General features: G+C 37.1%; 1 protein-coding gene across 1 annotated transcript; it reads right to left on the bottom strand.

The window, feature by feature from the left end:
- Positions 1-471: 471 nt before the first annotated feature.
- On the bottom strand, positions 472-26,797 carry POC5 (POC5 centriolar protein). Its single transcript, XM_084304647.1, has 11 exons — positions 26,790-26,797; positions 23,711-23,810; positions 19,657-19,804; positions 12,500-12,693; positions 11,924-12,100; positions 10,487-10,591; positions 9,419-9,598; positions 7,911-8,073; positions 4,673-4,791; positions 2,772-2,948; positions 472-810 (listed from the first exon to the last, which is right to left on the bottom strand). Exons 2-11 carry the CDS (start codon positions 23,792-23,794, stop codon positions 661-663), a joined length of 1,497 nt encoding a protein of 498 aa, XP_084160773.1. The 5' UTR covers positions 23,795-23,810; positions 26,790-26,797; the 3' UTR covers positions 472-660.
- Between the last annotated feature and the right edge of the window lie 619 nt (positions 26,798-27,416).

Genomic DNA, 27,416 nt, shown 5'->3' with positions numbered 1-27,416 from the left:
CCATGCTCCAGAGCATTACGAGAGATGCAGGCTGGTAAATCCACAGTATTTGGAATTAGGGATCCAAGTTAAATTACAAATTCTTATGTCCTGACAAGTATCTATCAACTCTTGCAACATTCTGTGACATGCCTGAGTAATGAAAATGCTTAACATTTTGATGGACTCTAGTTACCTCACATGGCCTAAACCACATCCTGGTTGTGAAGGCCATTTCCCTGTTATTCTTCATTTAAGTATGCTATGGTAGCATACTCAAATGTAACTCAAATACGTATGTCAAGTACATTTAGTAAAAGCATATGTAAGAATAATAAATCTAATTCACACTCAAAAGTAAGTGTTAGTAACACTGGAAGTTAAAAAAACACTTCAGACCAAACAAAAATCACATTTTAGCCTTTATTTAAAAGTGTGCAAAAGATTATTTATTATTTAAATAAAGTGTTTATCTTAATAAAATAAGTTCTCAAATAGTTGGGAGGTAGAACAACATTTCAAGTCATTTTCCCCCTCTGAATGCTTACTATAAACACTTTTTTTTTTAAGGGTAAAAACATGATACATACTTTAGGCCTTGCTACATCAAATTTGAAAGGACTGGGAAGAGGTTTTAATTGTATCTTGATAAAACCTCCCACCAGTGTAAAGGATTTTCACTCAGTCAACAACTTTTATTGACTGAACACTAGTGTGAGGTTGGCTCTGAAGCATTCGTCCAACTTGTCCTGCAGGTCTCACAGTAGTAGCACCAGAAGAATGGAGCACAGTTCGAGGATATTTAGCAGCAGTGGCTTGGGATATGGTTTGCTGAAAAGTAATCAGATACAACAAATGGCATTGAAAAAAAAATAAAAAAAATCCACTAAAATAGCTTTAAGTGAGCTTAGATTAAATTCAAGCTGAAATACACTTAAAAAAAAAAAAAAAAAAAAAAAAAGCTCACTTAAGGAAGAAAAAAGGCTTGTTCTCTTTATCTGTAACAGATAATTCTCAGAACCCAAAGAAAAATGCTAAACTTCTGAGCTAACGCCCAGACAGAATTGAATCATGCCAAAGACATCAAAGGCAACAAGAAGGGATTCTACAAGTACCTCAGTACAGAAGGAAGACTAGGAAACATGTGGGCCCTCTCCTTAAGGAAAGAGGAGACCTGGTTACCTGGGACAGTGAAAATGCAGAGGTACAGAATGTGTTTTTTGCCTCAGTCTTTACCAGCAAGACTGGCCTTCAGGAATTCCCGGTCCTCTTTAATATCTTCACCGATGATCTGGAGGAGGGCATCGAGTGCACCCTCAGTAAGTTTGCAGATGACACCAAGTTAGGTGCGTGTGTCGATCTGCTTGAGGGTAGGAAGGCTCTGCAGGAGGATCTGGAGAGGCTGCACCGATGGGCTGAGGCCAACTGCATGAAGTTCAACAAGGCCAAGTGCTGGGTCCTGCACCTGGGGCGCAATAACCCCAAGCAGAGCTACAGGCTGGGAGAGGAATGGTTGGAGAGCTGCCAGGCAGAGAAGGACCTGGGAGTGATGGTGGATAGTCGGCTGAATATGAGCCAGCAGTGTGCTCAGGTGGCCAAGAAGGCCAACAGCATCCTGGCTTGCATAAGAAACAGTGTGACCAGCAGGGCTAGGGAGGTGATCGTCCCCCTGTACTCGGCTCTGGTGAGGCCGCACCTCGAGTACTGTGTTCAGTTTTGGGCCCCTCACTACAAGAAGGACATGGAGGTGCTTGAGCAGGTCCAGAGAAGGGCGACGAAGCTGGTGAGGGGCCTGGAGAACAAGTCCTATGAGGAGCGGCTGAGGGAGCTGGGCTTGTTCAGCCTGGAGAAGAGGAGGCTCAGGGGTGACCTTATCGCTCTCTATAGGTACCTCAAGGGAGGCTGTAGCGAGGTGGGGGTTGGCCTGTTCTCCCACGTGCCTGGTGACAGGACGAGGGGGAATGGGCTTAAGTTGAGCCAGGGGAGTTTTAGGTTAGATGTTAGGAAGAACTTCTTTACTGAAAAGGTTGTGAGGCACTGGAACAGGCTGCCCAGGGAAGTGGTGGAGTCACCATCCCTGGAATTCTTCAAAAGACGTTTAGATGTAGAGCTTAGGGATATGGTTTAGTGGGGACTGCTAGCATTAGGTCAGAGGTTGGACTCGATGATCTTGAGGTCTCTTCCAACCTAGAAATTCTGTGATTCTGTTCCAGAGGCCATGCTGAATGGCTGGAGCAAGGAAGATGTACCTTTGGTGGACGAGGATCAGGTCTGGCAATACTTGAGCAAACTGGACCCATCCAACCTAGTCCTGAACAACCTCCAGGGATGGGGCATCCACAACTTCCCTGGGCAACTTTGTCCAGTGCCTTATTGCCCTCTAAATGAAGAATTTCATCCTAACCTCTAAGCTCAATCTCCCCTCTTTAGTTTAAATCCATTCCCTCTTGTCCTATCTGCCTGAGTAAAAATTTACTCTCCATCTTTTTTATAAGCCCTCTGCTGCAATGAAAACTCACAGAAGATCTGGCCAAGAAAGGGACTGCCAGAACTACTCTGCCTATGAAATAATTAATAAAGAAACAAGGCAGATAAAGTGGCAATGTTTACATCCTCTCCTCCCTTCACTCTGTAGTCATTCTACCCAGCCCAAAGACAGTACTGCACATTATTTTAAGCAGACCTCAAATCTGAGCCTTGTCTAATTGTCTCTTCATCTTGGTCATTTCTATTTAAAATTTTACCAGGTATGTTGCATTCAGAATATTGTTACAAGCATAATTCTGACTTACCTGAGTGACTGGATGGTGTTTTTCAACAATGACTGAACTCATGGGTGGAGCAACTCCCATCACTGCTAAACTACCACAAATTCTGTGTTTTTGTCCCATATCAGATCGGCCTGTGATTCGAGCAGTGATTGTTCTTCCTGCTTTCTGCTGAGCAGATGTTATTACTTTTGCCATGGGCTATAAAAAAAATAATATATATATATATATTAATTGCTAACATTTGTAAATCTAGTATTTACAGTGCTTTCGTATGTCCACCTAGTTTTACTAGCCACTTGCCTAACAGAACATGGGACACTGCATGTAATATAGTTGTGTTACATGGGACTGAGTTTGCACCATCTGGTTGCTACCTGGTTAATTCTGTATTTTTCCCACAGAGAAAGTGTTTAGTGTGAATGACTACTATACTATGGGGAGTAAGGCTAATCTGACAAAAATCAAGCAGGATGCATAGTTCAGCTTTGCTCACTGGCTGCATGCTCTACTGATAGCTGCAGGCACTTCTGTCACCCTGGCCCATCCTTCTAGCAGTGACAGCAGATGCAATAAGATGTTGCATCTTGCTCTATTGACTAGTAGTAAATTATCCAATGGGAATAGAAAAGGAGATAAATGCAGAGGATCCTTGAGACAAGTTAAAAGGATTAGCAAAAGCCAAGTTTTTTTTTTTTTTCTTTTTTTTTTTCTTTTTTTTAAGAACAACACTGTATCATATGAAACACCGGTTGTTCCTGTTACACTACATGTAAGTGCATATGCACTATTTTGTTCTTCGTTGTTCTTATTTTTCTTTGCTCTAAAATCAGTTAAAACTCCTCCTAAGAAAATTGGGTTTTCTGTAACATAAATGAGCATTTACAAGCTAGTGTCTTCATACATCTAAGTGAACTCCATGGCGCCTTCGTTGACTACACACTTGTGTTGCACTGAAAAAAAGTGGAAATAAAATAATATCTAAACTAAAATTTATCGTGATTGTCTTAAAATACAAAACAAATTAATTTTAGCAGGTTACCAGTTTTTGAGTTGATGTCACCCCAGATCCTGCAGCTGTGCTACTGATGATTACTGGAGAATCAGAATCTAGCCTGGTCTGAGAAGTGCTTGCATGACCCAGATGGGTAGAAAACTGAATGAAATCAGAGTTTAAAGAATAAGTATAACATTGCCCAAAATACAATTTTACTCCTCAGATAGACATTTTTTTTCAAATGTTTTATTACTGTTTTTAATTTTTTTGTTTCAAATGTTTGTCCAAGTATTGCAGGAAACGGAGTGAATAATATTTGATATTGTTAGAATGGAAAATTGGGAAAATAGGCAAGCATGTCTTCTCCAATCTAACCTGTACCCTAGTGCGGAATTATTTTACAGTCACTATGTCTTCAGCATGACTTTGTGTATGTCCAGAATTTTCAGGCTACTGGATAATTTGACATGGCAGGACAGTAAGTGGAGTTTCCTCAGAGTCCATATACATTGCATTTTTAAAAAAGAAGTTTCGAGAGAAGCCTGCCTTTTTTTTTTTCCCCCAGACGGCAGCAAGCTTAGTTTCTTTGGCAAACAGGTGTTTAACAACTTTTTTTTTTTCCCAGAAAGAATGTTAGAGAGCAAATTCTGCTTGTTATAGTGACCTTTTCTTCAGCAGCTTAATGCATTTTCTCTAAAATTAAAACAGCTAAATGTGAGTATATCAAGTCATAGCAACCATGACTTAATCACTTCAATTATATGATGAAGTCTGGACATACACACAGGTTTCTTTTTATCCTTAGACTGAGTTCAATTTCCTCCAATTAATGGGCTATTATATTTATCTTCAAAAAGCCCCAGGCCCCAACACAGGAAGTGTGTTTTCACCACTGGTGAATACAGTTCTATTCCAGGTACACACTTACCAAGTCATCCATCTGAAGAGCAGATGCTGGTGGAGGTGGTGGTGAGGGGGGATTATATTGTGAAGGAGGTAGTATTCCTGCAACAATGGCACCATTATCATCTCTCCTACTTCCTATATCTATTATTTGAAACACAAAGTAATGGGATCAACACATAATTTAGCAAACCCTAAGGGGAAATGACGTAACTCACAGCAAAAAGTTTACTATTCTTCTGGGATTTCTGTATAATTTATTAAAGGATCACTCTGTTCTCTATAGATACATCTATCTACACACACAAACATAAATCTTTCTGTATTTGACCCTTCTTTTCAGAAGCTTTTCAGAAGTATTTTCAGGGGGCTTGTTTCTGTGTTATGCCTCAACTCTTGTGCACTTGTCACATTACAGTGCAAAGAACTGAGGTTCTGAATTCTGATTTCCAATACTAAATCCATTGTGAAAGAGCTGCCCTTACACGAAGGGCCAAAAGCTAGTTCAAACAGAGAGCAATCAGTGAAGGAGGGAAAGGCCATACTGAGCTTCTGGCAGGGCATACGATCCTTAAGAAGATTCATTGTCAGGAACACAAACTGTTATTTTAACTTTCTCAAGAATGTACTGCAATTTTGTAGATTATGCCCAGCAACCACCTCATCGGCATGGACAATGGCTGCAATACCGGCTATGTCATGGCTGTAGGATTGAGAGATTCTATGGGTGCCCTACAGTCCTCATCTCCCCCTCAATCTGGGTCAGCCTGATTAAGTGCAAACTCTGTTTAGGATGTAGATTGAGAGTGGGCTAAGCAGCAGCCTTCTGTCTCTCAGTGCAGATATCTTGAGGACATCAGATCTGCAGACCTAAGCACAGAATCTTTTCAAGCAGTTTCAGCCTTTTCCTTTAGAATACAAGCTTCCTTAAGGGACACAAAGAGAAATATTTTATTTTACTCTATTTCTAAAGCAGATGATGGTATTAGGAATTGTGCTCATTCCAGGGACCTGAGTGACACCATGGGACAGCTCCTTTTTTGTTGTTCTTTTAAACTAAGTAAGACAAATACAGTAAGTAAAGTACTTAAATCAGTACAATACTTGAGGATTTCACGAGTGAAAACATGCGATAATACACATTTTGTACAAATAATGCATATATACATGCACTTTAAACTTAAACGCAGACAGGACTAATGCCCACTTACAAACCATATCTGATCTGATTTATGTAGTAACAGAATGTGAATTCTTGTGGCTCCAAGTTAAAAATCTTCTAAATAATAATAATAAAAAAATCACCCACAATTAAATCAGCCACAGATTTTGGATCATCAACACTGACTCCAAATGCTATGGTCCCGTTAAAGTTGCAATACTTGCATACTGTTAATAACCTACTGATAAATCTGTTAAGGAGTCAAATTCTGCTTTTACTTGCAGTGACAATAGGTGGCACTGCAGTGTTTGTATAAATGCATAATTGACTGGCACATAGCATTTTTAAGGTCCACAGATTACAAACTAGAACAAAACAGAATAATCATCTCTCTCATGTTTTAAACCCTCTGATGTCCTCATCAGTCTTGTTATACCTGAGCAGAAATGCAAGTAAGCAGTTATTCAACTATGTTAAATCATTCTGTAACTGTCTTCATTAAAAGCACTGCCTAGCTGCCACAAAAAAAGAGACTAGCACGGCTGGGGCATGGAAGAGCATGGTATAGGAAGCAATGGAAGAAGGCAGGCATGGGACCAAGAACACCTGAGACTATGAGGTGTTACGAAGCCTCATGAGCAAATACTACAGTGACCACAGAAGATTACGCAGCATCATGCTGGAAACCTGAAAAACTGGGTGCAGGTGCTCCAGCAGTGTCCAATACAGCAAAATCACTAGGTACCACTTCTGCATCATACCAAATCAAGCAAAATGTTTGATACATGAAACCCAGAGATTGGTCACAGCATCTAGAGTTCATTTTTCTTTATTCCCTTCCCACTTACCCTTTTCTTCTCAAGTTTACAGAGACAAGGCTTTCCTATTTCACACCACTCATCATCAGCTGTGAGACCCACTGGTAGTGAGACACATTTTTGTATGAATAATGTAAGATAAAACTTGAGAGAGCGGTTGTTTCTACACAGAGAAAAGTAGAGTACTTGGGTAATGCCCTGAAACTTTATTCACGACTCCTTGAAGATACTGAATTCATTCATTCTATTCCTCAGATACTGATCCTATGTTTGTACTAGCACACAGCTACCATACTTAGCCAATGTTATACTTGATTTCCCTAAGCAATTGAAGAAAGACTGTTTATGTTTAACAGGATCTGACAGCTACTGAAATAAGTGCCTTATATCTTCTTTATTTTTTTTTCTTCTTCTTCTTCACACCTACATTTAGGCCCTAAGATTTGTGAGGAGGAATTTCTCTGAAGTACTTCAGAAACTTCTGGTATAAGATTGTTAAGAGCTTAGGAACTGAAGTTACCTGTCTAAGGCTATTAACTGCTGCCAGTATAGCTGGTTGCTAAGACACACATACAGGAGCAGAAGATCTGCTGGCAGAGATATTAATCTTTGATGTAGGCTGCTGCACCACTAAGATCATGCTTCTAATGCTGTACACTGTCTCATTTTGAAGGTGTAAATTTATTACATCAGTAGGGGTGTCCAGCTCTTTTCTGCATAGCTACAGAAGCATTACGAATGTGCAGCTGTGACTACACTGGTCTTTCCTGTTCCAGCACAGCACTCCTAGTAAATACAGAACCCAGGAGACTTACTTGCCCTTTTTGCATAAACAGGCAAGATTAAGAACAAAGACAGAAAAGTCTGGGAAAAGCATATTTGTTGCACACTAAGATTCCAGAGAACATAACAGGGTTTTGCAGTATTTTCCTTTGCCATAACCTGGGTGCTGACAGAATTCTTGGTAATCTTCCAGAGTATTCTAAGAAGCTTGCCAACTCTAGCTTCTTGTTCTGCTTTTCAGTTGCAGGTTACCACACCCAGAGCAAGGCCTGATGAAGGAAACCTGCTCTACTCTTCTAGCAGTGAGAAGTTCAGCAAAGTATTTCTTAACATATTCAGTGGGACTTTTTAAAGCAATAACAGTTTGATAAAGTCTGTATTGCCATTAAGTCCTCATACTTAAGAAAAAAAAGGAGAATCCTTTAAAGGAAATAACAAGACAACAAACAATAACAACAAAACCCACGAACTACCAAACCAGGGCTACTTTTTATACTGACCGGGATCTCCCCTGCTGTCCTTGCCCTGAAACATGGTCATTGCTTCCAGATTCAAAGCACATACGCCACGCATGAAGGCTTTCTTCATGGTATCTTCATACTGTTCTCTTTCACTGTGCAGTCTCAGAATCTCAGCTTTTGTTTGCTCCAAAGTAGCAGTTAGCTACAAAAAAAGAATATGGAAACAGCTGTCTTGTACTTCTGAATGCAAGGTATGAACGTAATTCCTCAATCAGCTTTAAAAGTCACTTACTATGTTTACAAAGAGAAGCATTTTTACTTCAGAATATCTCGTTTGCCAGGGATAAACAGCTAGTTATCTGTCAGTTGCTTGTACTACGGCATGTTATTTCTACTTGAGCAAACCAACAAAAAGAACACTTTTGAAAGGATTGCTAGACCCTAACCAACTATGCAGAAACTTATCTTGCCAGATTTTGTCTTCCAGAAATTATGCATGTTGGCAAAGCTAGATATCCTCAGGAATCTAGTTTCCCAAAACACTCCAAAGAGTGAGGGTTAGAATACTATTTAAGCATAAAGTGAATTGTCATCAGCAATCCCACTTTTCTGGCCTTTGAAAATAACTAAAAATACTGAGAAAAGATAAACCAAGTTAATCTTGTAACTCACTACTTACTGATTTTGCTTTTTCCCTTTGTTGCATTTTCCAAAATTCATCATCCTCAGGTAGGGTTCATATTATTTCAAAACACAACTCCCACTGTTTGAAATGACTCATTCTGTTTGGAATGACTCAGTCACTTATCAGAAACTGAATTTTCTGAACTGTAACTTTAATTTTCCAAGTATGGTACATACAGCTGTATGTACCAGAGTCAAAGGACATTATTTCATTGCAACTGTGGCTGGTAAGTCACATTTGGTAAGAGTTCTTAAAAATTCTAGGTTTAATTTATTTCTGAAATAGAAAATGCATCTTAGAAAATGCTTTAAAAATGCATCTTTTTACTTAACAAGCACTAGTGTGTATGTTGACAACCTACCTTTACCTTAACCTTTGAAAATTCTTCAACAAGTGTAACTGGCAAGCTGATGAGAAAACCAGCCTTTAACAGAACGTCTGTTATAAAAAAAATACTGTATTCTGCATGGTCATTAAAAATAATAATAGTCTTGTATTTCTCTTACGACTTTGTTCTTTAGTGAGGCCTCAAACTGCATAGCAAATACTAACGGTGTATTCTTAGGAAAAAAGAATAATCCCTATTGGTGGGCAAATAGTTTTTTAAGAACTTGTTTCAGTAATGGTCCCATTTACTTCACCTGTGTGCACAGATCAGCAACATTTTACATCAAAGGCTGGGGAAAAAACATCATATAAGGCAACCATCCATAGGAGAGATCCTAGATCTCCTTATGTCTTTTCCTGTATATGAGAGCTCTTCTTTGCTGGAAAGTCATCAGTTTTTTCAAGCTTTCTGAGAAAGTGGGAGTGAGGCATTGAGGGAAGGAGTAGAGGAATGAAAAAAGAAACCTCATTTTACCTCTGCAATTTTGGCTTCATAATCATTGGTGAGCTGAACACAGACATCTTCTGCTCGTAGCTGACAGGCTTTTGCTACTTTTTCTTTCCATCTTTCTTCACTAAGAGAGCGCCACGCTGTCCATACTTTCTTCTTCAAAGCTGCCTGGAATTGTCTGTCTGCTATTCTGTTCGCATATTCCTTAGGAAACAAATAGAGCAAATTTGCACGTGTTTAAAGTACGGTTAAAAACTTAAGTACTTAAGAGACTGGGGATGGCTGTTTTGCCACATATTACATAGACCACAGTAAGAATAACCAAGTGACATGTTTGTGTACTGCTTCGTTGTGGCATACTGCATCAACATCTCAATGTTTCCGCCTGCACATAAGTTGAGAAGCATTACTGTTCTCAGCATTGGAAAACACAGTGAACTAGGTTACACAAAGCAGTGTCAATAAACCTGAGTCTACCCAGAATACATACCACTACACAAAGGGCTTGAATATCAACTTGTCCTTTTTAACAGTCTAGATTGGGAGAGGTTTGCAGTCTTGACATGGGATCCTTATTTTCTGTCATACTTAGTTTAGCAGGGTGTTTACAATGTCTGATACAATGCCCCATATTTTACATGTGACTATCTCTTAACTAGTTCAAGTTTTGGCAACTGAAGTTTTAACTGTGAAATTGGGTGCCCAAAATGTAAGATGTGGTATTTAATAATTTCATTTTCTATTTAATAATTTCAATTTCATTGCTCAGAAGTTACTTGTTTAAAATTTAGAAAGATTCCCTCCTCACTTACTTCAAAATGCAGATACTAGCGATTTGTTGCAAGCTGATAACAGTAATTGGAACCAATATTGAAAACAAGTGTATTTTGATTTTTTCCTGATCCCAGAGAGTATTCTGACAGCAGCATTTTTTTAAAAAGGATTGATGCTTTCAAACTGTATTTTTGACATTGCCTAAGACATCAAAACAGAATCACTGCCATTTCTTCCAGCTGTAACAGGAACTGCACCAACTCTGACTTTTGAGTTCAAAGGTTTCATTTTCATTACATTTTTATTTTGCACACATACCTCTTGTTTGGCTTTAAGTTGCTGAATCCGCCACAATGTAAATTTTCTCATTAACTCTATTCTCTCCTTCTTCATCTCTAATGCTTGGGTCAAGTTAGTAATGACCTGCAAAAATATTAATATTATTTCAGTAGTTATGATCTTAGTACGGTCAAATAGAACATACTTTCTACATCAGTTATTTTCACTTAAAGCATTTACTTTTAGCAGCAGCTTTTTACTAAATCTTCCCCTTACTCTAACCAAGTAGGAAACAACAATTAGAGTTCAAATCAGGAATAACATTCAACTCTCACTGAAATTCTGCAGCACTTAATACACTTACTCTTTAATTATACGATAAGTTTATTTGACTTGTTATTTCATGCTACATCTGCGAGCTTCTGTTCATCTCCTTACAATCATACATTATTGTAGCATAAGGTCAGAAGAATCATTAATTTGCAAGGAGAATTTTGATGCACCAGGAACTATTGGTATTATTGTTTGCTTTAGTGTACTGTTAATGGAAGTGTAAAGAAATAGCTTACCTGCAGAAAATTTATTTAACTTTCTGAATAGAATAAGCAAGCTAAATAGTTGCTCAGAAATAGAAAAATCAAATTAACAATGGTTAAACTTAACAGAAGTTAAAACAGTTAAACTACTAAAACTTACAGCTTCAAAGATCTCGAGAAAGATCCCACATAAGACTAAAGCTACCAAAAAATCTGAGGTACATTGATCTACGGGGCAGAGAATTCAGCTGGGGACTACTACTACCAACTCATATAAATAACAAAAGTAGCTGAGATTCCCTGATTAAAAATTAGGCATGATGTAAATGGGATATCAAATCATTCAGCATTTCTGTACATTTTTTTGCTAATCTCTTAAGCTAGATTCTGCCATCAGTCACTTCTGAGCAATTCCTGTGGGTAACAGTGACAAATTCTTGGGACTCCTGGGAGTAAATTCAATTTAAAGGTATTTTAACTACCGCATAAAAGTTTTGAAGAGCAATATTTATGCTATCATTGAACACACACTGATAAACAAACAATACTCAAAAATTACTCTGAAATGAATGCGGTTATCTGACTAATAGTACAAAATTCCTAAGTTTCAATGCAGAATTTCATACAATTTCAGTCAAGACTATAATAGACATGTGATCGACCATAATAGATTTGTGATCTTCACATCATAAGTTAACAACAATAGACACTAGGTTTAAAATGCAAACCATGTAAAATATTTACTTACATGTTAAATTTCCATTGTTAGTAGATTATTAGCAACAATGATTCATTTTTTCACTACACTATCTAAATATATTATTTACTTCTCTGTTACTAGTTGCAAGAATTGTTGTTCAAACAGATATTGCCATTAAGTTGGTGTACTTTTTTTTTTTTTTTAAAGAGGACGATTTGATCTATGAAATTGAAATACTACCTCATCTTTTCTTCCTATAGAGATTTCATACGTATGTAGCAATTCTTTCAAGTTTTCCATCTGATTGGTTAATTGTCTCACATGTGCAGCATGTTTCTCTTTTTCTTGTCTCATTTGAAGCTTGTGATGTTCGATAAAATTCAGCCTCCATTTTCTCAATTCAGTCAGAACATTTGTCTGAAAAGTTAAAGGCATGACAATAGTGAAGTTAGTAAACTTCTCTCCTCCCCAATCTTTTAATCTTAACACACTCTGCAGTTAAGAAGGCATGAATCTATGCAGTGATGCCTCTATCTTGCAGGCTGTTCATGCCTATAAACATTACCAGACAACTATTGAATGACAACAACTGAACATCCCTAATATAGAAAGTTAATCCAAACTTTTTTTTGAAGTTACAGTGTTTGTAATAAAACAGCCTAGTGCTTACATATAATATGCAAAACCAAAAGAACTAAAACCACAAAGAAAACCAGCATTTTGTAATGCTATCACACTACAGCTTTCCCTACGCATTCTATGACAGCACACTGACATCTGTATTTTATTTTTAAGGAATCGATACAAAATAAATACCTTCAGACTGCCACTCCAGAGATCAAGTATATTTTCTATTTGAGTTATTTTTTCATCAGGTACAGTTAATTCAGTTGTTGTAGTTTCATTGATTTCTCTTGGAATATCTGTGGATCCTTGTGAAGATGTCTCTTCTGAAACAGGACAAAGCCGATCCATATTGGCCTCAGAAGGCTCCTTTACTGACATAAGGTCTAAAAATGAAACAGAGAATAAGGATCAGTACTCTGGGAAGGCTGACTGATCTGCATTCTGGATGTAAGTCAGAAGCCAGGCATAAACAAACAAACAAAAGAACCCCAAACATTTAAAACATCAGAAACCTCTTTTCCTCATGTACACCAAATAGAACCTAATTCAAATCCATGCCTTCAAGACACAGGCATATTTAAGCCAACAGTTACATTGTAACAGTAATCCAATTATAACTACTGCTCCCTTACACAGAATCTTTGAATGTCATTTCATGTTAAAGAGGATGATGACAGGAAGTACCAAGATGGAAAAAAAAAAAAAAAAAAAGCACTGCAAGAAACAAAAACTCTCAACATGGATTCCTTTTTGGTTAACATCCAAGGTCAGAAATCTAAAAGCTTTTGCCATTTTCCATAATGAGACTGTAAACTCGCGAAGACAGTACCATTCTGTTGTGCATTTGTAACAGCAAACCATAGGTGTATTTTAATGGTGGCACGTACCTGCAACCACAACCTTCTCCCCAGTTCAGACTTAGTACATAATTCAACTCTTTGTACTATTCCTCTTACAGCCTTTGATGTGCTCATCTATTTGTATTTCGAACTATTTAAGAAGGGAAATATCTAATATGAATTTATATAATGCTTTATTCAGTTAGGCCTCACTTTCTGTTAGTGTGACTAGGTACCACTACAACAGAAATTAACACACCCCCAGAAGCTAATGGGCAGGGGTTGAGTTGCAACAGATTTAAAAGTGGGCTAAGACTAAATAAATTCATACTTATGTAAACACAGAAAATGAAAGTATTTAGTTGATCCATACAGAAAGAAATGTTAGTAGAGTTAACAGTTGTATAAAAAACTTGAAAGGATTGTGATTAGCAGATTCCTGGTGTTAATAAAAATAAAGCAGTATTTCAAAAGAATGATTTCCTTCTTTCAAAGAGAGAGGAACCCCTCAAAATTTTGGTGTTCATTTTTGAAAATGAGTATTGCCATTACAGCTGTTTTTATGGTGTATGACATTATTTGTTGTTACAAGCCATCAAAGATAAGTTTAACAGTTCATCACAAAGCAGGATTTTCAGTAGACACTGGAAATGTGTTTCCAATTTAACTCCAGTCAAGGCTGATCCCAAGATCACTGTCGGTGTTAGTTCCCTCAAAGGAAATGAGGATAGAAGACCTGTCTGGCTCATTTTCACTCCCATTAAGTAGTCTGGAGTTGCAACTGTAACACTTGAGCTCCAAAGCATAAGGGAAATGAACTGTGATACAAAAGCCATTGCAACTGCTTTTCACAGATTCTTCCAAGGTAAGGTACAATCAGCTTGAGCTAAAGAAGCTCCATCTCACACACTATTCCTGTAGACTAAATTCTCTAACCCATTACATAAGCTTAAGTCTATAAACACAATCCCAATAATAACAGTATAGGAAGATCTGGGTCTAGCTTTTTGCAATTATTTATGCTGCAAATGGGGAGTATTGCTTAGGTAATGGCAAAGTTTGAGTATTCGTTGCTTGTAACTGTCTCTAAGAAATATGACATTCTAGACAGAAGCATTAAGTAACCCTGGATCATCTAGTTTCAGTGATGAAGAATCAGACCGGTGTTTCACAGTATAAAATATTTGGCAGTGTTACTTTGATCACAGATTCCTAGTTTTGTCCTTCACCAGTTGTTCTGATTATTGTGTGTCATTGTGTTCTTTCAGTTGTGATGTTGTTGTAAAAAGCACGAAGGTTTCTTTTTTAAATTGTTATTATCAGCTTGGACTAAAAGAAATCCAATGTACACAGCAGTTTCCAACGTATTTACAAGGAAACAGAACGTAACCAATAAAAACAGGATACAAAGCTTAGATCGTAGCACTGAAAGTTCATCACTTTTCTTCCTTTTTTCCTACCTTTCCTCCCTATATATACTGATTGTCCTGACTTGGCTTCCATTTGTTTTCATTTTACCACAGGATGTACCTTACCCTGAATCCACTGGGTGTATTTCTTACATGTTTGTATGATTATCTCATGTAATCTACACTGGCCTTCCACTATCATCACAATTTTCTAGTTGTATATAGATTTATTCTTACTTTTAAAGCTCTCCTTCTGTCACCTCTATTCCTTACACTTCATTGCATTAATCCATTCAGTTAGTGTGCTATAGGTTATCAAGTACATAGAGCCATTCAAATATAATAAATATAAAAATATATGGCATGTACTTCAAGAAATAATCCCCACATGCATTTGCTCCAACAAATCTCTAGACTGTCTTCTTCCTTATAGTGAGGTAATAAAATTAGTAGTTTTTCCAGATGTCTGTTATCCCCATACTAGTGGTCTTTTTTTCCTGTGCTGCTCTATTATCTGGCCTTTTCCTGGCCTCATTAATAAGATCTGACAGACTATCATGGAAGCAGCATTCAAATGCAAAAAAAAAATAAAAATAATAATAAAATTCAATTTTATTTATTTTAATATAGATACGCTGTACTTAGCTTACTCTTGACTTCATATTGAATGACAACTACTCAGCACCTTTTAGATTAATTTACTAAAAATGCCTTCTGGAACACCAGGTGTTCCAGAACTTGTGACTGGAACTCTGTCCTCTTGCACTTGCATAACAAATTGAAAAATACAATTATTCAGTGAATCAAGAAGAATTTATTTGGAGTTTAGCCAGATTCAGCATTAGGACTTGTAAAAAAGCAACACAGGATTTTCATCATTGACCCAGGTCAAATGAACTTCTTAGGAACCTGCATTATAAAAACTGCCAACACCTGAAGTTTTATGCTTCAGATGCATACTACAGATTAACTTTTTCTGCTAGTATATGCAAATGTTTGGAATACTAGGTGGCATGTAGAACTGAAATACTACATTTCAGGGGGGAGAGGTGTACTCAGAGAAGAAAGTATATAACATTATAATAGGTACATGTATGTGATCTTAAGATAGTGTTAGAGATTTTCAAACATCATAATCAGTTACATACCTAAGGGATTGTATGGCTTTTATTCAATCCAACTCCTGAATGCTTAAATGGACAGCTTTTTCCTAATGTAGGCTTTGAATCAAGTTCTCATGGAGTAAAAAAAAGTAAGTTTTCAGTTCCCCAGCTCATTTCACTCTCCCCATAAATTATTAGATCATTTGTATTCATCAAAACAATAGAAAAAAAAAATCAGAATAAGGCAAAGATTTACCAATTCTTTGTCAGACTGGAAAAAATACATTTTTGAGAGTTTCACTAAAACTGATATTGAGAATGCTTGGTAGATATTCTTAGCAAGGTAAGCTTCCTACTATTTTAATGAAGCTCCTATTCAGGGTTAGTCTTTGAAAGATACCATGTACAACAGTCAAGAGATTTAACAGTCAAGATATTTCTGGACATAAAAGAACAAATTAAAAGCAAATTTCTCCTATTCTCAACGTGAATTTCTACCTGTTTCTTCACTATGGGGGGAAGCTTTTTTTTTCCTTAAAAAATAATTTAAAAGTACTTCTTTCTCTTGACAAGCAAAATATGCCACAGAAGCCATTTACTTTTTCAGATGATTTCAGATATTCTCACTATCTGTTATTACCTGGCACAGGCTAATGGTAGCGATTTGTTAAAATACAGGTATTTTAAAAAAATAGTCTGAGTATTAATGGATCAATACTGAGGACTGGTAGACTGAAGAGAAGGAATTTTCCCACTGTTTGGGTATGAGTCATCATTACATATCTTTGCTACAAAGAATTTATTGCTCCACTCTTCCTCTTCTTCAAACTTAATTAACTAATCTGATAATGAGAACAGGAAATTAAAATTTAGTTTCAAGGTTTAAAAGCATTTGGACATTGGATTGAATAGTGTAGAATATTTTATTCCAATTATTTTTCTTATTTAACTGGAAGCTTTTAGTGAACACATGCATAATTAAATTTACTGTAACAAATATAGGTTACCAATAACTGGAATTCTACAATCAGAGTAGGAACATTAACTTCAGTTTTAAAAACCTGAGGAAAAAGTCAAAAAGAGACCAAAGAAACACAAACAACTTTTTCAGAAGGCATCACATGATATTGGCAACTGTTGGTCTCAATACCAACATCACATGGAAAAGCTGTTAGAAAATGCAAGTTTGAATAGCTTTGTGTAAGTGAAAACTTTTAGGTCAACATTACAGAACAGACCTTCATTTTGTTTTAAAAAGTTAATGAACATTATGCAAATAACATTATTTTGCTTTTTAATACAGCAACAGCATTAGAACATGACAGGGAAAGAATAAATTTCAAGGAGACTGATTTTTAGTAGGAAAAAGTAGTGATGCCAAATGCAAAAACGGAGCTACACACACACGCAAAAAAAATCAACTGTCCTTTGGAACAACATGTTGATGTACCAGTACCAGAACTATAATATTTAACATGAATTTGGCTATGTTTTCACTGGTCATCTTGTGTCATCCATCAGTATCTGAAAACAAATGGTGTTCTAAGGCCATTAAAACTGTGGCAAACAGCACCCTAATAAGGGAAAACCTTGATCCAACACAGAATCACAAAATCACTGAACTGTAGGGGTTGGAAGGGACCTCAAGAGATCTTCAGGTCCAAACCCCCTGCCAAAGTAGGTTCCCTGGAGTAGGTTTCCAAGCTAGGTTCTACATAAGAGTTAGACAGACGATAGTCAGATAACTTTAGAAGTTCAAATAAAAATGTAACTTTCTTTCTACAACTAGATGGTTTCAAGCTCTGTTTCAAGGAAATAAGACCTTTCTCTCCCAGACTGAGAGGAAGAAGAGCCATTTTGAATGGCAAACATGTTTTGTTAAAGTGGTATAGCACTACAAATTGTAATAGTGCACTGTTAATGGAAGCATCATGGGGGCTATTAAAATATTTTTCTTGCCTCAGCGTGAGCAGATCAGGAGTTCCTCCTTTACTGTTTTTAAATCAAATTTTTCAGTTTGAAAATAAAGATATTTATTTTGTATTTTGTGATTGTAGATTGTATCCTTCCAATCTGCTCTTGTTACTCAGCAACATACCACTACGATGGAAACTAGTTCAGAGGAGATGGGCACAGTAATGTGTTCATGAAGCTCAGGGAAGTAACCCTGTTAGAAGCAGTAACCACAGCCATTGTAAAGAAACCTGAACACATCTCAGCACTGGGAAGGACTGAAGGTGGCCTTTTTTTCTTTTTTTTTCCCCTTCTTTTATTTTGATGAATGGCTATATTAGCTCAATGGATCAACTGGTTGTTTAAGTGGCCTTAGTTAATCAAGAAGTAGGAATGTACTCCAACTGTGCTAGCCATATAAGCATGGGAGAAGCATAGAGGGTGCTCAACCTTATACTGAGTATAAACACTGAGCAAACGTTAAAGTATCTCTGAAGAGCCTGAGTTGGCTTTAACCCACATCTTCCTCCCCAGTGACTTGGGGATAGCCAGTGTCACGACAGGGAGTGAAGATACCAGTAACAGGAATCACGTTTGTATTTTGATCTAACCATATATTACAATTTCTATGCTGTACTTGTGTTACGATTTCAGTATATTGCTGTATCACTCTGCTAAATCAAGACTCTGTGTAACACCTAGTATCTTCAGGTGAGTGGACTGCTATTAAAACCAAAGCTTCCTTCTGCGGAATATCTAAAAGAACCTTATCAGAAACTACTGGACTCTTGACAGTAGCCACAAAATGATCTTTGGCTGTGCAAATCATAAGACTGCTTAAGAGTTACCTTTCGCTAATTCTACCACAAAACGTAACCAATACTGCCATCCTCACTTTAATCCTTGCTTTAACAGCTTAATACACAACAAAAAGACAACACACAACTTCAAAAGATGTATTTAGTTTTTAGTCATGGCTATTTCTATTACGAAAGTATAAAATAAACATCTTTCAGTGTCTGGATTGTCCTTTGCTACACTAGTAAATTCCTGCCATCAGAATTATTTAGCTCTGATCAGCACAGCCAGTTCTCATACATTAGCTGTAGCCACAAACAACATTTACTCCAATGAAGCCAATTAGCACCAGGTTTACATATCACTTCAAAACTACTTGGAGTCTATCTGTAAAATCATCTACCATTTTATACCCCACAATCCTCTAAAATGTAGAGGAAAATCTGCTCTCAAGTCTCAAGGTTCCAAAAAAGGAGTGAACAGAAAAATGTAGACAAGTATTTTTGTGATAAAGTGACAGACCTTCTGAACAACAGAAACTCAAGTTTTTCCTGATTTTGAAAGTTAATAAATTAAAGCAAAAACAGAAATGATTATTTAGTGTTTCTTTTGAAGTTAAATTAACAAAAGTTCTTTAAGCTAAATACTTGTGACAGAAACAAATAACATATAACCAGAAATATCAGTGTTAGTAATGCATCACAAGACATTAAGTTTACTCATCCCTGAATGCCAAGTAATAAAGTAAAATTAGAATAGAGTGGCTGAACTAAAAGAACAAGAATGACATTCACATAGTGACATGAGTAGTGATTCCACAAAGCCCTTTTCAGCTAACATTTCAAAACAATCTTACTTTAAATACTAATTTATCTATCACAGCAGTGCAAGTATTAGCAAAAACAGTTGTGACCTGACAAACTATGAAGCAAGGGCACCCTGTTCTGCATTATTACACCACCTATGTTAAATTTATTATTTTTTTTAAACCTATATTTTATTTTACATTTATTTTAACCTATGTGCCATAGTTGGGAACATTGAGAACTGTCACTACATCAATACTGTCACCTGAAACCTATGTCAGAGAGAACCCTTCAGTGAGTATAAGATTCATAAATTTCTTCTTGTGCAAAATATACATGAGTTGTGTATTCTTTTAAAACAGAAACCATAAGAAACTTAAATTTAAAAAGCTGTATTGTTGAATTTGTAAGCTTAACCCGCAGCTTTGCAGGTATTACCTGGAGTCTTACAGTATATGGCATCATCTGTTACACCTGGAAATCGGCCACCTGCTCTCAGGTCGGAGACAGGTTCTGACCACTTCGGGAAACACTGTTCAAACTTTGGAGTCACTACAGCATAACGAAGCAGCTCTTCATACTCATCCTGTCACAAAGTGATGACAAACAATTATAAAGCTACAACTACATTCCTAAAAAATGGCTACATGTAGGAAGAAGTAAAAATGGGTTTAGACAATTCTTCGTATCTTCATATTAGGGTGAATGCTAAGATTTCCCTTAAAGGTGCAAAAGTGAGCTGTTTTCCATTTAGAATTGAGCTATACCAGTTATAATAATTTATTTTTCTCTTGCTTTGTTTTCTGCAACACATTGTTTACAACTAAGCACAAATAAGTAAATAGTTATATCTTAAGATTTTGTTAGATGCCGATCTAGCAAAAAAAATATAATAAGAACTTTAAATATGAACAAAAAGAATATAAATAGTTCCATATCATGTAAGCTATTAATCACCTGATGCTATTTTTGAGCATTGCTATTACTGCAGAAGATTAAAAAAAAGTACATATTTTTAAAGCAATGACAAAGATGCTACTGAGCAGTCACATTTCACATTCTGTAACATTATAATTGGCTTTACAATTTCTTTGACAGCAATCATCAAAAGATACCTGATTATCCATTAATTTATTAGTAATATTAAATATATTGTATTTTTATTTAGCTTAATTGTAAAATCCGTTCCCATCAGTGTTATTAATTAAACACTGGAAAAAAAAAAAAAGCCAATTAGAAAGTATTAAACCAGTCCACCAGCTGTATTTTCTCCTTCACTCAATACTATTTTACTAACTCTAATCAGGATCCTAAAGAGTTCCAATGTCTGAAACAAACTGTAAATTGAAAAACTATTTTTGTCTTCAAGCTGGGGAAAGTTAGAGTGGAAACAATCAGTTTAAGGTACAATGTGTTGTTGAATCTACACAAGGTTTATAAACTTTAAGCGTAACCCTTACATTTAAGTCAGTTCAACTAACTAGGGACCATTTTAAGAAGCTAGGTTTTATACATTTTAGCAGAATCCTTTCAGAATTCCACATCACATCTTCTAGTCTATCATGTCAAAATTAGAAGTCTAAATAATTTCACATTGTATATGAAGCTATACAATATCAAAAAGATATGCTATGTATTTGTAGAGGAAGTATCACAAAAGCATTCTGTGTAAAAGAGAAAAAATGTCACAAATCAACACGGTTATCTTTTTTTTCTTTTCTTTTTTTTTTAAGATTTAACTCATGAAAGATAAATTAAGTTAAAAGTGAAAAAATGTAGCATAAACAAATAAAACCAGATCAAAACCAAGACATAAACTGGCTTACTTTACAATGCAGTACTTTTCAATATACATTCTTACCATGAGTAAGAATTGGATAATAATCCTGAAAACCACATGTTAATTGTAAGATAATGCTACATCTTATAGTATGAAGGTGACACGCATTAGTAGTTAGGCCATGCTTATTATGCACCTTTACTATGTACTTACCTAAACTCCTTGCTACAAGGTACAACCTTTTACATCCCTTGCTACATGAAGAGCAAAAGATGATCAAATTGTTTTTAATGACATGTAGTCATTAAAAATTGCTCTTGATGCCCTAACATAAGCCATCCTGCAGTGCATGAGCTCATACTCAAAACCAAGTCGCTCTTAACAGGTCAATGAAATGACAGAGATAGGTTACAACAAAACAAAACAAAACCTTGGTATTAAGCCCTGCTATTAAAATTTACAAAATTACTTAGTTCAACTGAAGTTGCGTTTTACTGCTCCAATGACTTCAGTGCATTCAAATGTTTTAAGATCAAGTTTATGAAGAATATCTTAAAATATTCTATCCACACACACTACTGATTCTACCACTTCCAGTACACATCTGTAGTTTTCTAAAAATGGACAGTTTAGATTCTTTGAGATGCCAGAAGAAAACAGGTAACTTCAGATAAGTTATTTATCCAGGAACAAAATGGATCTTTATAAAATTCTCTACAGCTAAAATTCAGCAGACTAAAAAAGCCAATATATTATTTAACTTAGTTAAATAAATTTAGCTAGTTTTGTTAACCTTAACCTTCTAAAATAAATTATATATTATGCAGAAGATGTTAGAACATTCTGACCAAAGAGCAACTTAAAACTAATTCTTTCCCAATTCAACAAAGACGATAACATGTCAAGTGTGAAAGTCAATCATTTAGAATCGCTGAATTTAAACACTAGCTCACAGTCTATCTTACTACAGACATTCTGAGCAAAATAAAGAAATCAAGTTAAGGCAGGAGATTTATTTAGTCTTTCAAGTTCTAAAACTTAATAAAACTCAAATAATCCACTACGTACACAAATATGCTCTATGCACCAGCAGACAATTTTAGTAGGCAGCATCCAGTGAAAAATTTGACAATAAATACTTGTGAATTACAATACTGCAACACTGATGAAATGAAGTTGAACACAAATATAAAAGAAAATACAGTATCCCAATTGTAATCTGAAACTTGAAAGAAAAATATCAGTCCTGCAAACTGCAATTAGACGAATATAAGACAAAGAAATGGTCTGCGATATGATCTCAGTGTTCTTATTTTAGAATAGTGAAATCTTCCCACAGAATTTAGTTCCGTGTGCCATTTCATTTGTGTTGAGTTACAGGAGCCATTTATAGCCTATGTTATGTATTTATCATTCAGATAAAGACAGATTTGTAAATATACTTGGGTAAACAAAGATAGAAGTAGTATTTAAAATTCACAGAAACATCTAAAAACAAGTCATCCAACTGAAATTAGGCAGCTGCTGAGATTTACAGCAATAATCACATCTTCAGCAAACCCAAATCCTTTTCAAATCCAGTTCACTGCAGTAAGAGTGCTGCATGTGAGAACTAAATCGCTGACAGACTAGAAATGTACTCAGTAGCAAAGTGGCCATTCAATAATACCACTCTGCTTTATCATTCTCTACAAGTTAAACTTAGAGCCTCTCAGACAACCCCATTACATAAGAAGATTCTGGTCTTTCAGAATTTGTTGCACAATGACTTTATCCTGTTTTCCAATGACAAAACTCATTGGAAACACTATGAATTATGATTGATGAATACAGATCAAGAAAACTTACCTATGAGATATGACCACAAACAGAGAAGCATATGAACTACAGATATGAATTACCCACAAAGAGTTAGTTTAAAAGGGACAAAGTCAGGAGGAAAAAATAATTTAATGATGCTTCAGCTGTATGTGCCCATTCCACCAGGTGACAGAATTAGAGCTACATTTATACAAGGCAACCAGCAAAACTTCCTATTGCCAAAATAAACCATTTTTGGACAGAACACTAGCTAAGAAAAAAAAAATCCACAAAGTACTCAAATAGTAATAACCAACTATTAAAAAATTAAGGATGAAAAGTTACTGCTTTTGAGAGGATAGGACGGCTTTCATCCAGTATCTCTGCATCCTTTGAAAAGGATATTGAGCCCAGAAAAACACACCCCTATGCATATTACAGCTCTGGCATATTTTGACATATTTTATGCAGGAAACAAATGAATATACATGCATTTCCTTCCATCATGTAAGAAACCTCATGTAGCTACACTTCATCCCTCAGAAATACCGGGTTTATACCCTACTTTGTCAAATGTATGCCTCTTGTTAAAACTTAACATATAAAAACTGATACTAGAAAGAAGATAAGGAAGGTATATTATTTTACTTGTAATGATCATTGATTAATCTCTTAAGGTTAGATGTGAATTCACAGAAATTGAAATTTCTTGGGAAATGCACAAAGGAATCCAAATGAATATATTTTAATCTCACATTTTACTTTTGTCTAATTCGCTGCATTCACCAACATTTACTTTACTGCCCAACTAAAACATAATAGAGATGAAAATTTTGTTAGATATCCTCATAATTACACATTTCCAAATAAAATGTTGTAACAGTGAACCAGATGAGGTTGCTTCTTTCCTACCTGAAGATCTGAAGAAACAGAACTGCCCCGAACTGAGTCTTTCGGTAAAACTGGACTTGTGCTTTTCTCCTCATCTGATGACATCCTGCACAAAGTTAGTCTATAAAACAGTAGAAGCTCAACTTCACTTTTTAATTCCAAGGCGTTTACTCACGTTTTTCACAGAAACTCAGATTCTGTTGTAGCAACTACCTCAATGTGCATTGCTGGGGTAACCTGGATGTGTCCTCATTATATGCACCTCTATGAGCACAGACTGGAAGCTATTTAATTGTCTTATCCAAACCACACTCAAAAGCATTAAAAGACTTTCATTGAAAGAGTTCATTTTATTGACTTTCTAAATAAAATGATGGAAAACCCAAAAGAAACAAGTCAGTCAATAGAGAATAAAAGAAAATTGTTATGAGTTTAATACCTAATGCTTCATATAATGCAAAATAAAATTTTACATTAAACATATTGGTAACTAGAATATGTTCATGGAGAAAAGTTAAAACAGACATATAAAGAATGAGAAAAGACTTAATTTACATATACAGTCCTGTGTCAATTCTTAATTATATTGTTTGGAGCTTATTAGCTTGTTTCAGTACAAAATTCCTACGGAGTTCCACAGCAATGTCTTTATTCTACTGTAATTTTCTCCCACACTCCAAGCCGAGATGATGCCCTGATCACTTCAGTTCAATACCTTGAAGCCGTCTCTTAATCATCAACGTCTGTCTCCCTCCACCTTTTCAGTTCTGCTTCAGTTGCTGCCTTGTAGGCCCAGGAGGACAGACAGATATTGCAAGCACAGGTAGTGCCTTAGGTTCATGTAACGCCAACTATTCCAACAATATCTAAGCAATATAGTGAAGTATTCTTTGGGGATAAGGGAAGCAGGTAATTTTGTAGAAATGTTAAGGAACTTAAGGACATTCTGAAAAATCTATATATCTTTTAGTCTACTACAGCCTTGATATTAAACTCCAATGAAGAACTGAAGCTCTTTTGGGAAAACTTGATAGAATATGGGGAATAAACTCCAAAGGACATGGAGGGATGGAAGGAAATGAAAGGAGTTACAGAATTGAATGGGAACTCACTATTAAGCAAAGAGAATTCATTAATGAACAAATGGCATAGTAGTATAGTTGCCTGATAAATGTGAAAAGCAATCACCTGACGCATTTCAACAGAGAGTTGTCAGCAGAGTATGCCTGGGAAGAACACCACCATACATAATAAGAGGAGCAGGGTACTTGTTCAGTATAGCTAACAACCATGCAAGTTTAAAATTAGTTTTAGGAGACCTTTAAAACTGTCAATCATAATATTCTCAGTTGTTTACTAAACAGATGCATTTTCTGACAGAAATGTTACTTTTAAATTGCTAGTTGTACTGTCATTAAATCAGTGGGAAATATCCTCCTTAAGCAATGCTATCACATTTCAAAACATCAAAAAGAAAAAAAAAAGGCAATAAACTCAGCTCTCTATATGGGAATACAGATAGAAGTTAATTGTCTCAGTTCTTTGAGTTACTCTAGACATTGATTCTTCCTGCAGCATGGATAAGCATCTATGACTACTAGGAGGCCAACTAAGTTTCACGTGAACACCGATGAGCCTAATGAAGTGGAAAAAGGGTCACTCTTAGGTCACTTCTGCAAAGTTTGTTCATTAATTTAAGACTACTGTTCTGACTTATTTTCAGCCTTCTGAGATTGTACCCTTAACACTCAGTCTAGCATATATAATTCTCTGCATATCATAGAAACTATGCTCAAGTTTGTGGTCCTCCAAAACTCAGCGGGTTCCTTTGACACAAGTAACGTTTACCTTTCCATTCTATGCTGCTCTCCAAAGTTAAAACTGCAGCTTATCTATTTGATGCCACCTTGTGAGAGTCTCTGTCAACTCAAGCTCAGTGTGCTTGACTTCCCTTACTATCCCTTTTCTTTATTCCTGTGGGCTAGCCCTCCACTATGCCCATCAGGTCTCCAGCTTGACTGCCTTTACTAACTTGAATATCACTTTAGATTCTCACTACCAGTTTACTGCTTAAATTTTCAGCTTTCCTCACAACATTTATTTTCCCTATCTGTACCTCCTATATTCCTGCCTATAGTCCAAATTTTAACTGTGGTTATTGCAACATTCCTGTACAAACCCCAATAAACTCAGAATTCTAGAGATCTGCTTACATAGAGAGGAACAGATCAGATTACTATGAGAGCATGAGTACACTTGTTTTAAGCTGACATTTGCAGGTGTCATTGCCAATTCATGCCAAGAATAAGTTATCTGCTTTGACCTGATCACGAAAATACTGGACAAGTTTCAAAACCAGACATCTGTCAAGGGGTATTAGGTGAGACATCGATAAAGTGATTTGCTGAGATTTAAATAACTAGGTGGCTGGATACTGGTGAGAGGAGCATCTTTGTGCTTACTGTGTTCTCATCTTCCCCAACCACTTGCCAACACACCTATATATAACTTAATTAAAGCACGACCGCTGTTAGCAGTGCTAATTTCCTCCAAACCACACGTGTATAAATAAAATGCTAAGGCAGCTGCTTTCAGGATCAGGACCCAACTTTGAAGGTCTCTGGTCTGTCTCAACATGGCTGTTCTTACCATTAAGTATCAATTCCTCGACCCGCGCTTGGAACTTTGTGCTTTTAGGTTTGTTTTTTGACAAGGAGCGTTGCTTTCCAAATAATTTAACACTGCCTTCAGATCAGGGTGCTCCACCCCAGGTGCGGGCTCCGATCCTCACAGGGCCCCTTTCAACTCGCAAGCACGAAGCAGCACCGCTCAGCCCGCGTTCTCATGCGGCTCCGCAGCCTCACCCGACGCCTGCAGAGGCGGCAGGGGGCGGACAGCGCGGCGCCAAACAGCGAAACCAAGGCCACGCCGCGGGGCGCCGCGCACAGACCTGGGAGGCACACGGCTGGGCAGCCAGGAGGGCGTACAACTCCGTGCGTGAGCTGATTTTTACATTTTTCCCCCAAAGCAGAGCCTCCAACGCAGCCAGGCCAACCCCCGGCGGCGCAGCGCCCCGGCCGCCCCCTCGCTCCCCTCTCACCTGCAGGCAACTGCCGCAGCCGGCCGTTGGACGCGACGGTTTCAAACTACCGCAGCGGAAGAAGAAGCGCCCCTCCGATTGGCTCAGCCCGCTTATGCAAAGCACTCTCTGATTGGACAGCTTGGTGGGAAACGGCCAATTAGACGGCGCGCCGGCCCCCGCCCCCCGCTGCCTCTCGGAGGCTGCCGCGCGCTGATTGGCCGGCGGCGCTCCCGGGGCTGCGGCGCGGGAAGTGGGCGGCCGTTGGTGGCGGGGGGGCGGCCGCTGGGTGGGGAGGGGCGGTGCTGAGGGGGCCGCGGGAGGGGGGGCGGTCTCGTGGTACCTTTTTGGAGTCGAGGGGTGCTCACGGAAAGACTTTTTTTTAATTTTTTTTTTCCTGGTTGGAGAATTGCTGCCGAAAGATATTTTTGTGTTAAGCGAATTTAAAATAAATAAAATAAAATAATTGTTGGAACTCCTTCGTTCGTAAACGTTTCCAGTTACACCAATGCACCAAGCTAGAGGAAATTCCCTAAATGGCTGCTTTAAGCGGTTGGTGCAGTGATGTTATGAATCACGGAATCACAGAATCGTCTAGGTTGGAAGAGACGTCCAAGATCACCGAGTCCAACCTCTGACCTAACACTA

The sequence above is a fragment of the Netta rufina genome (genome assembly GCF_964035555.1).
Source record: "Netta rufina genome assembly, chromosome: Z".
Classification (NCBI taxonomy): Eukaryota; Metazoa; Chordata; class Aves; order Anseriformes; family Anatidae; genus Netta; species Netta rufina.
This window is presented reverse-complemented; position numbering and strand designations above follow the sequence as displayed.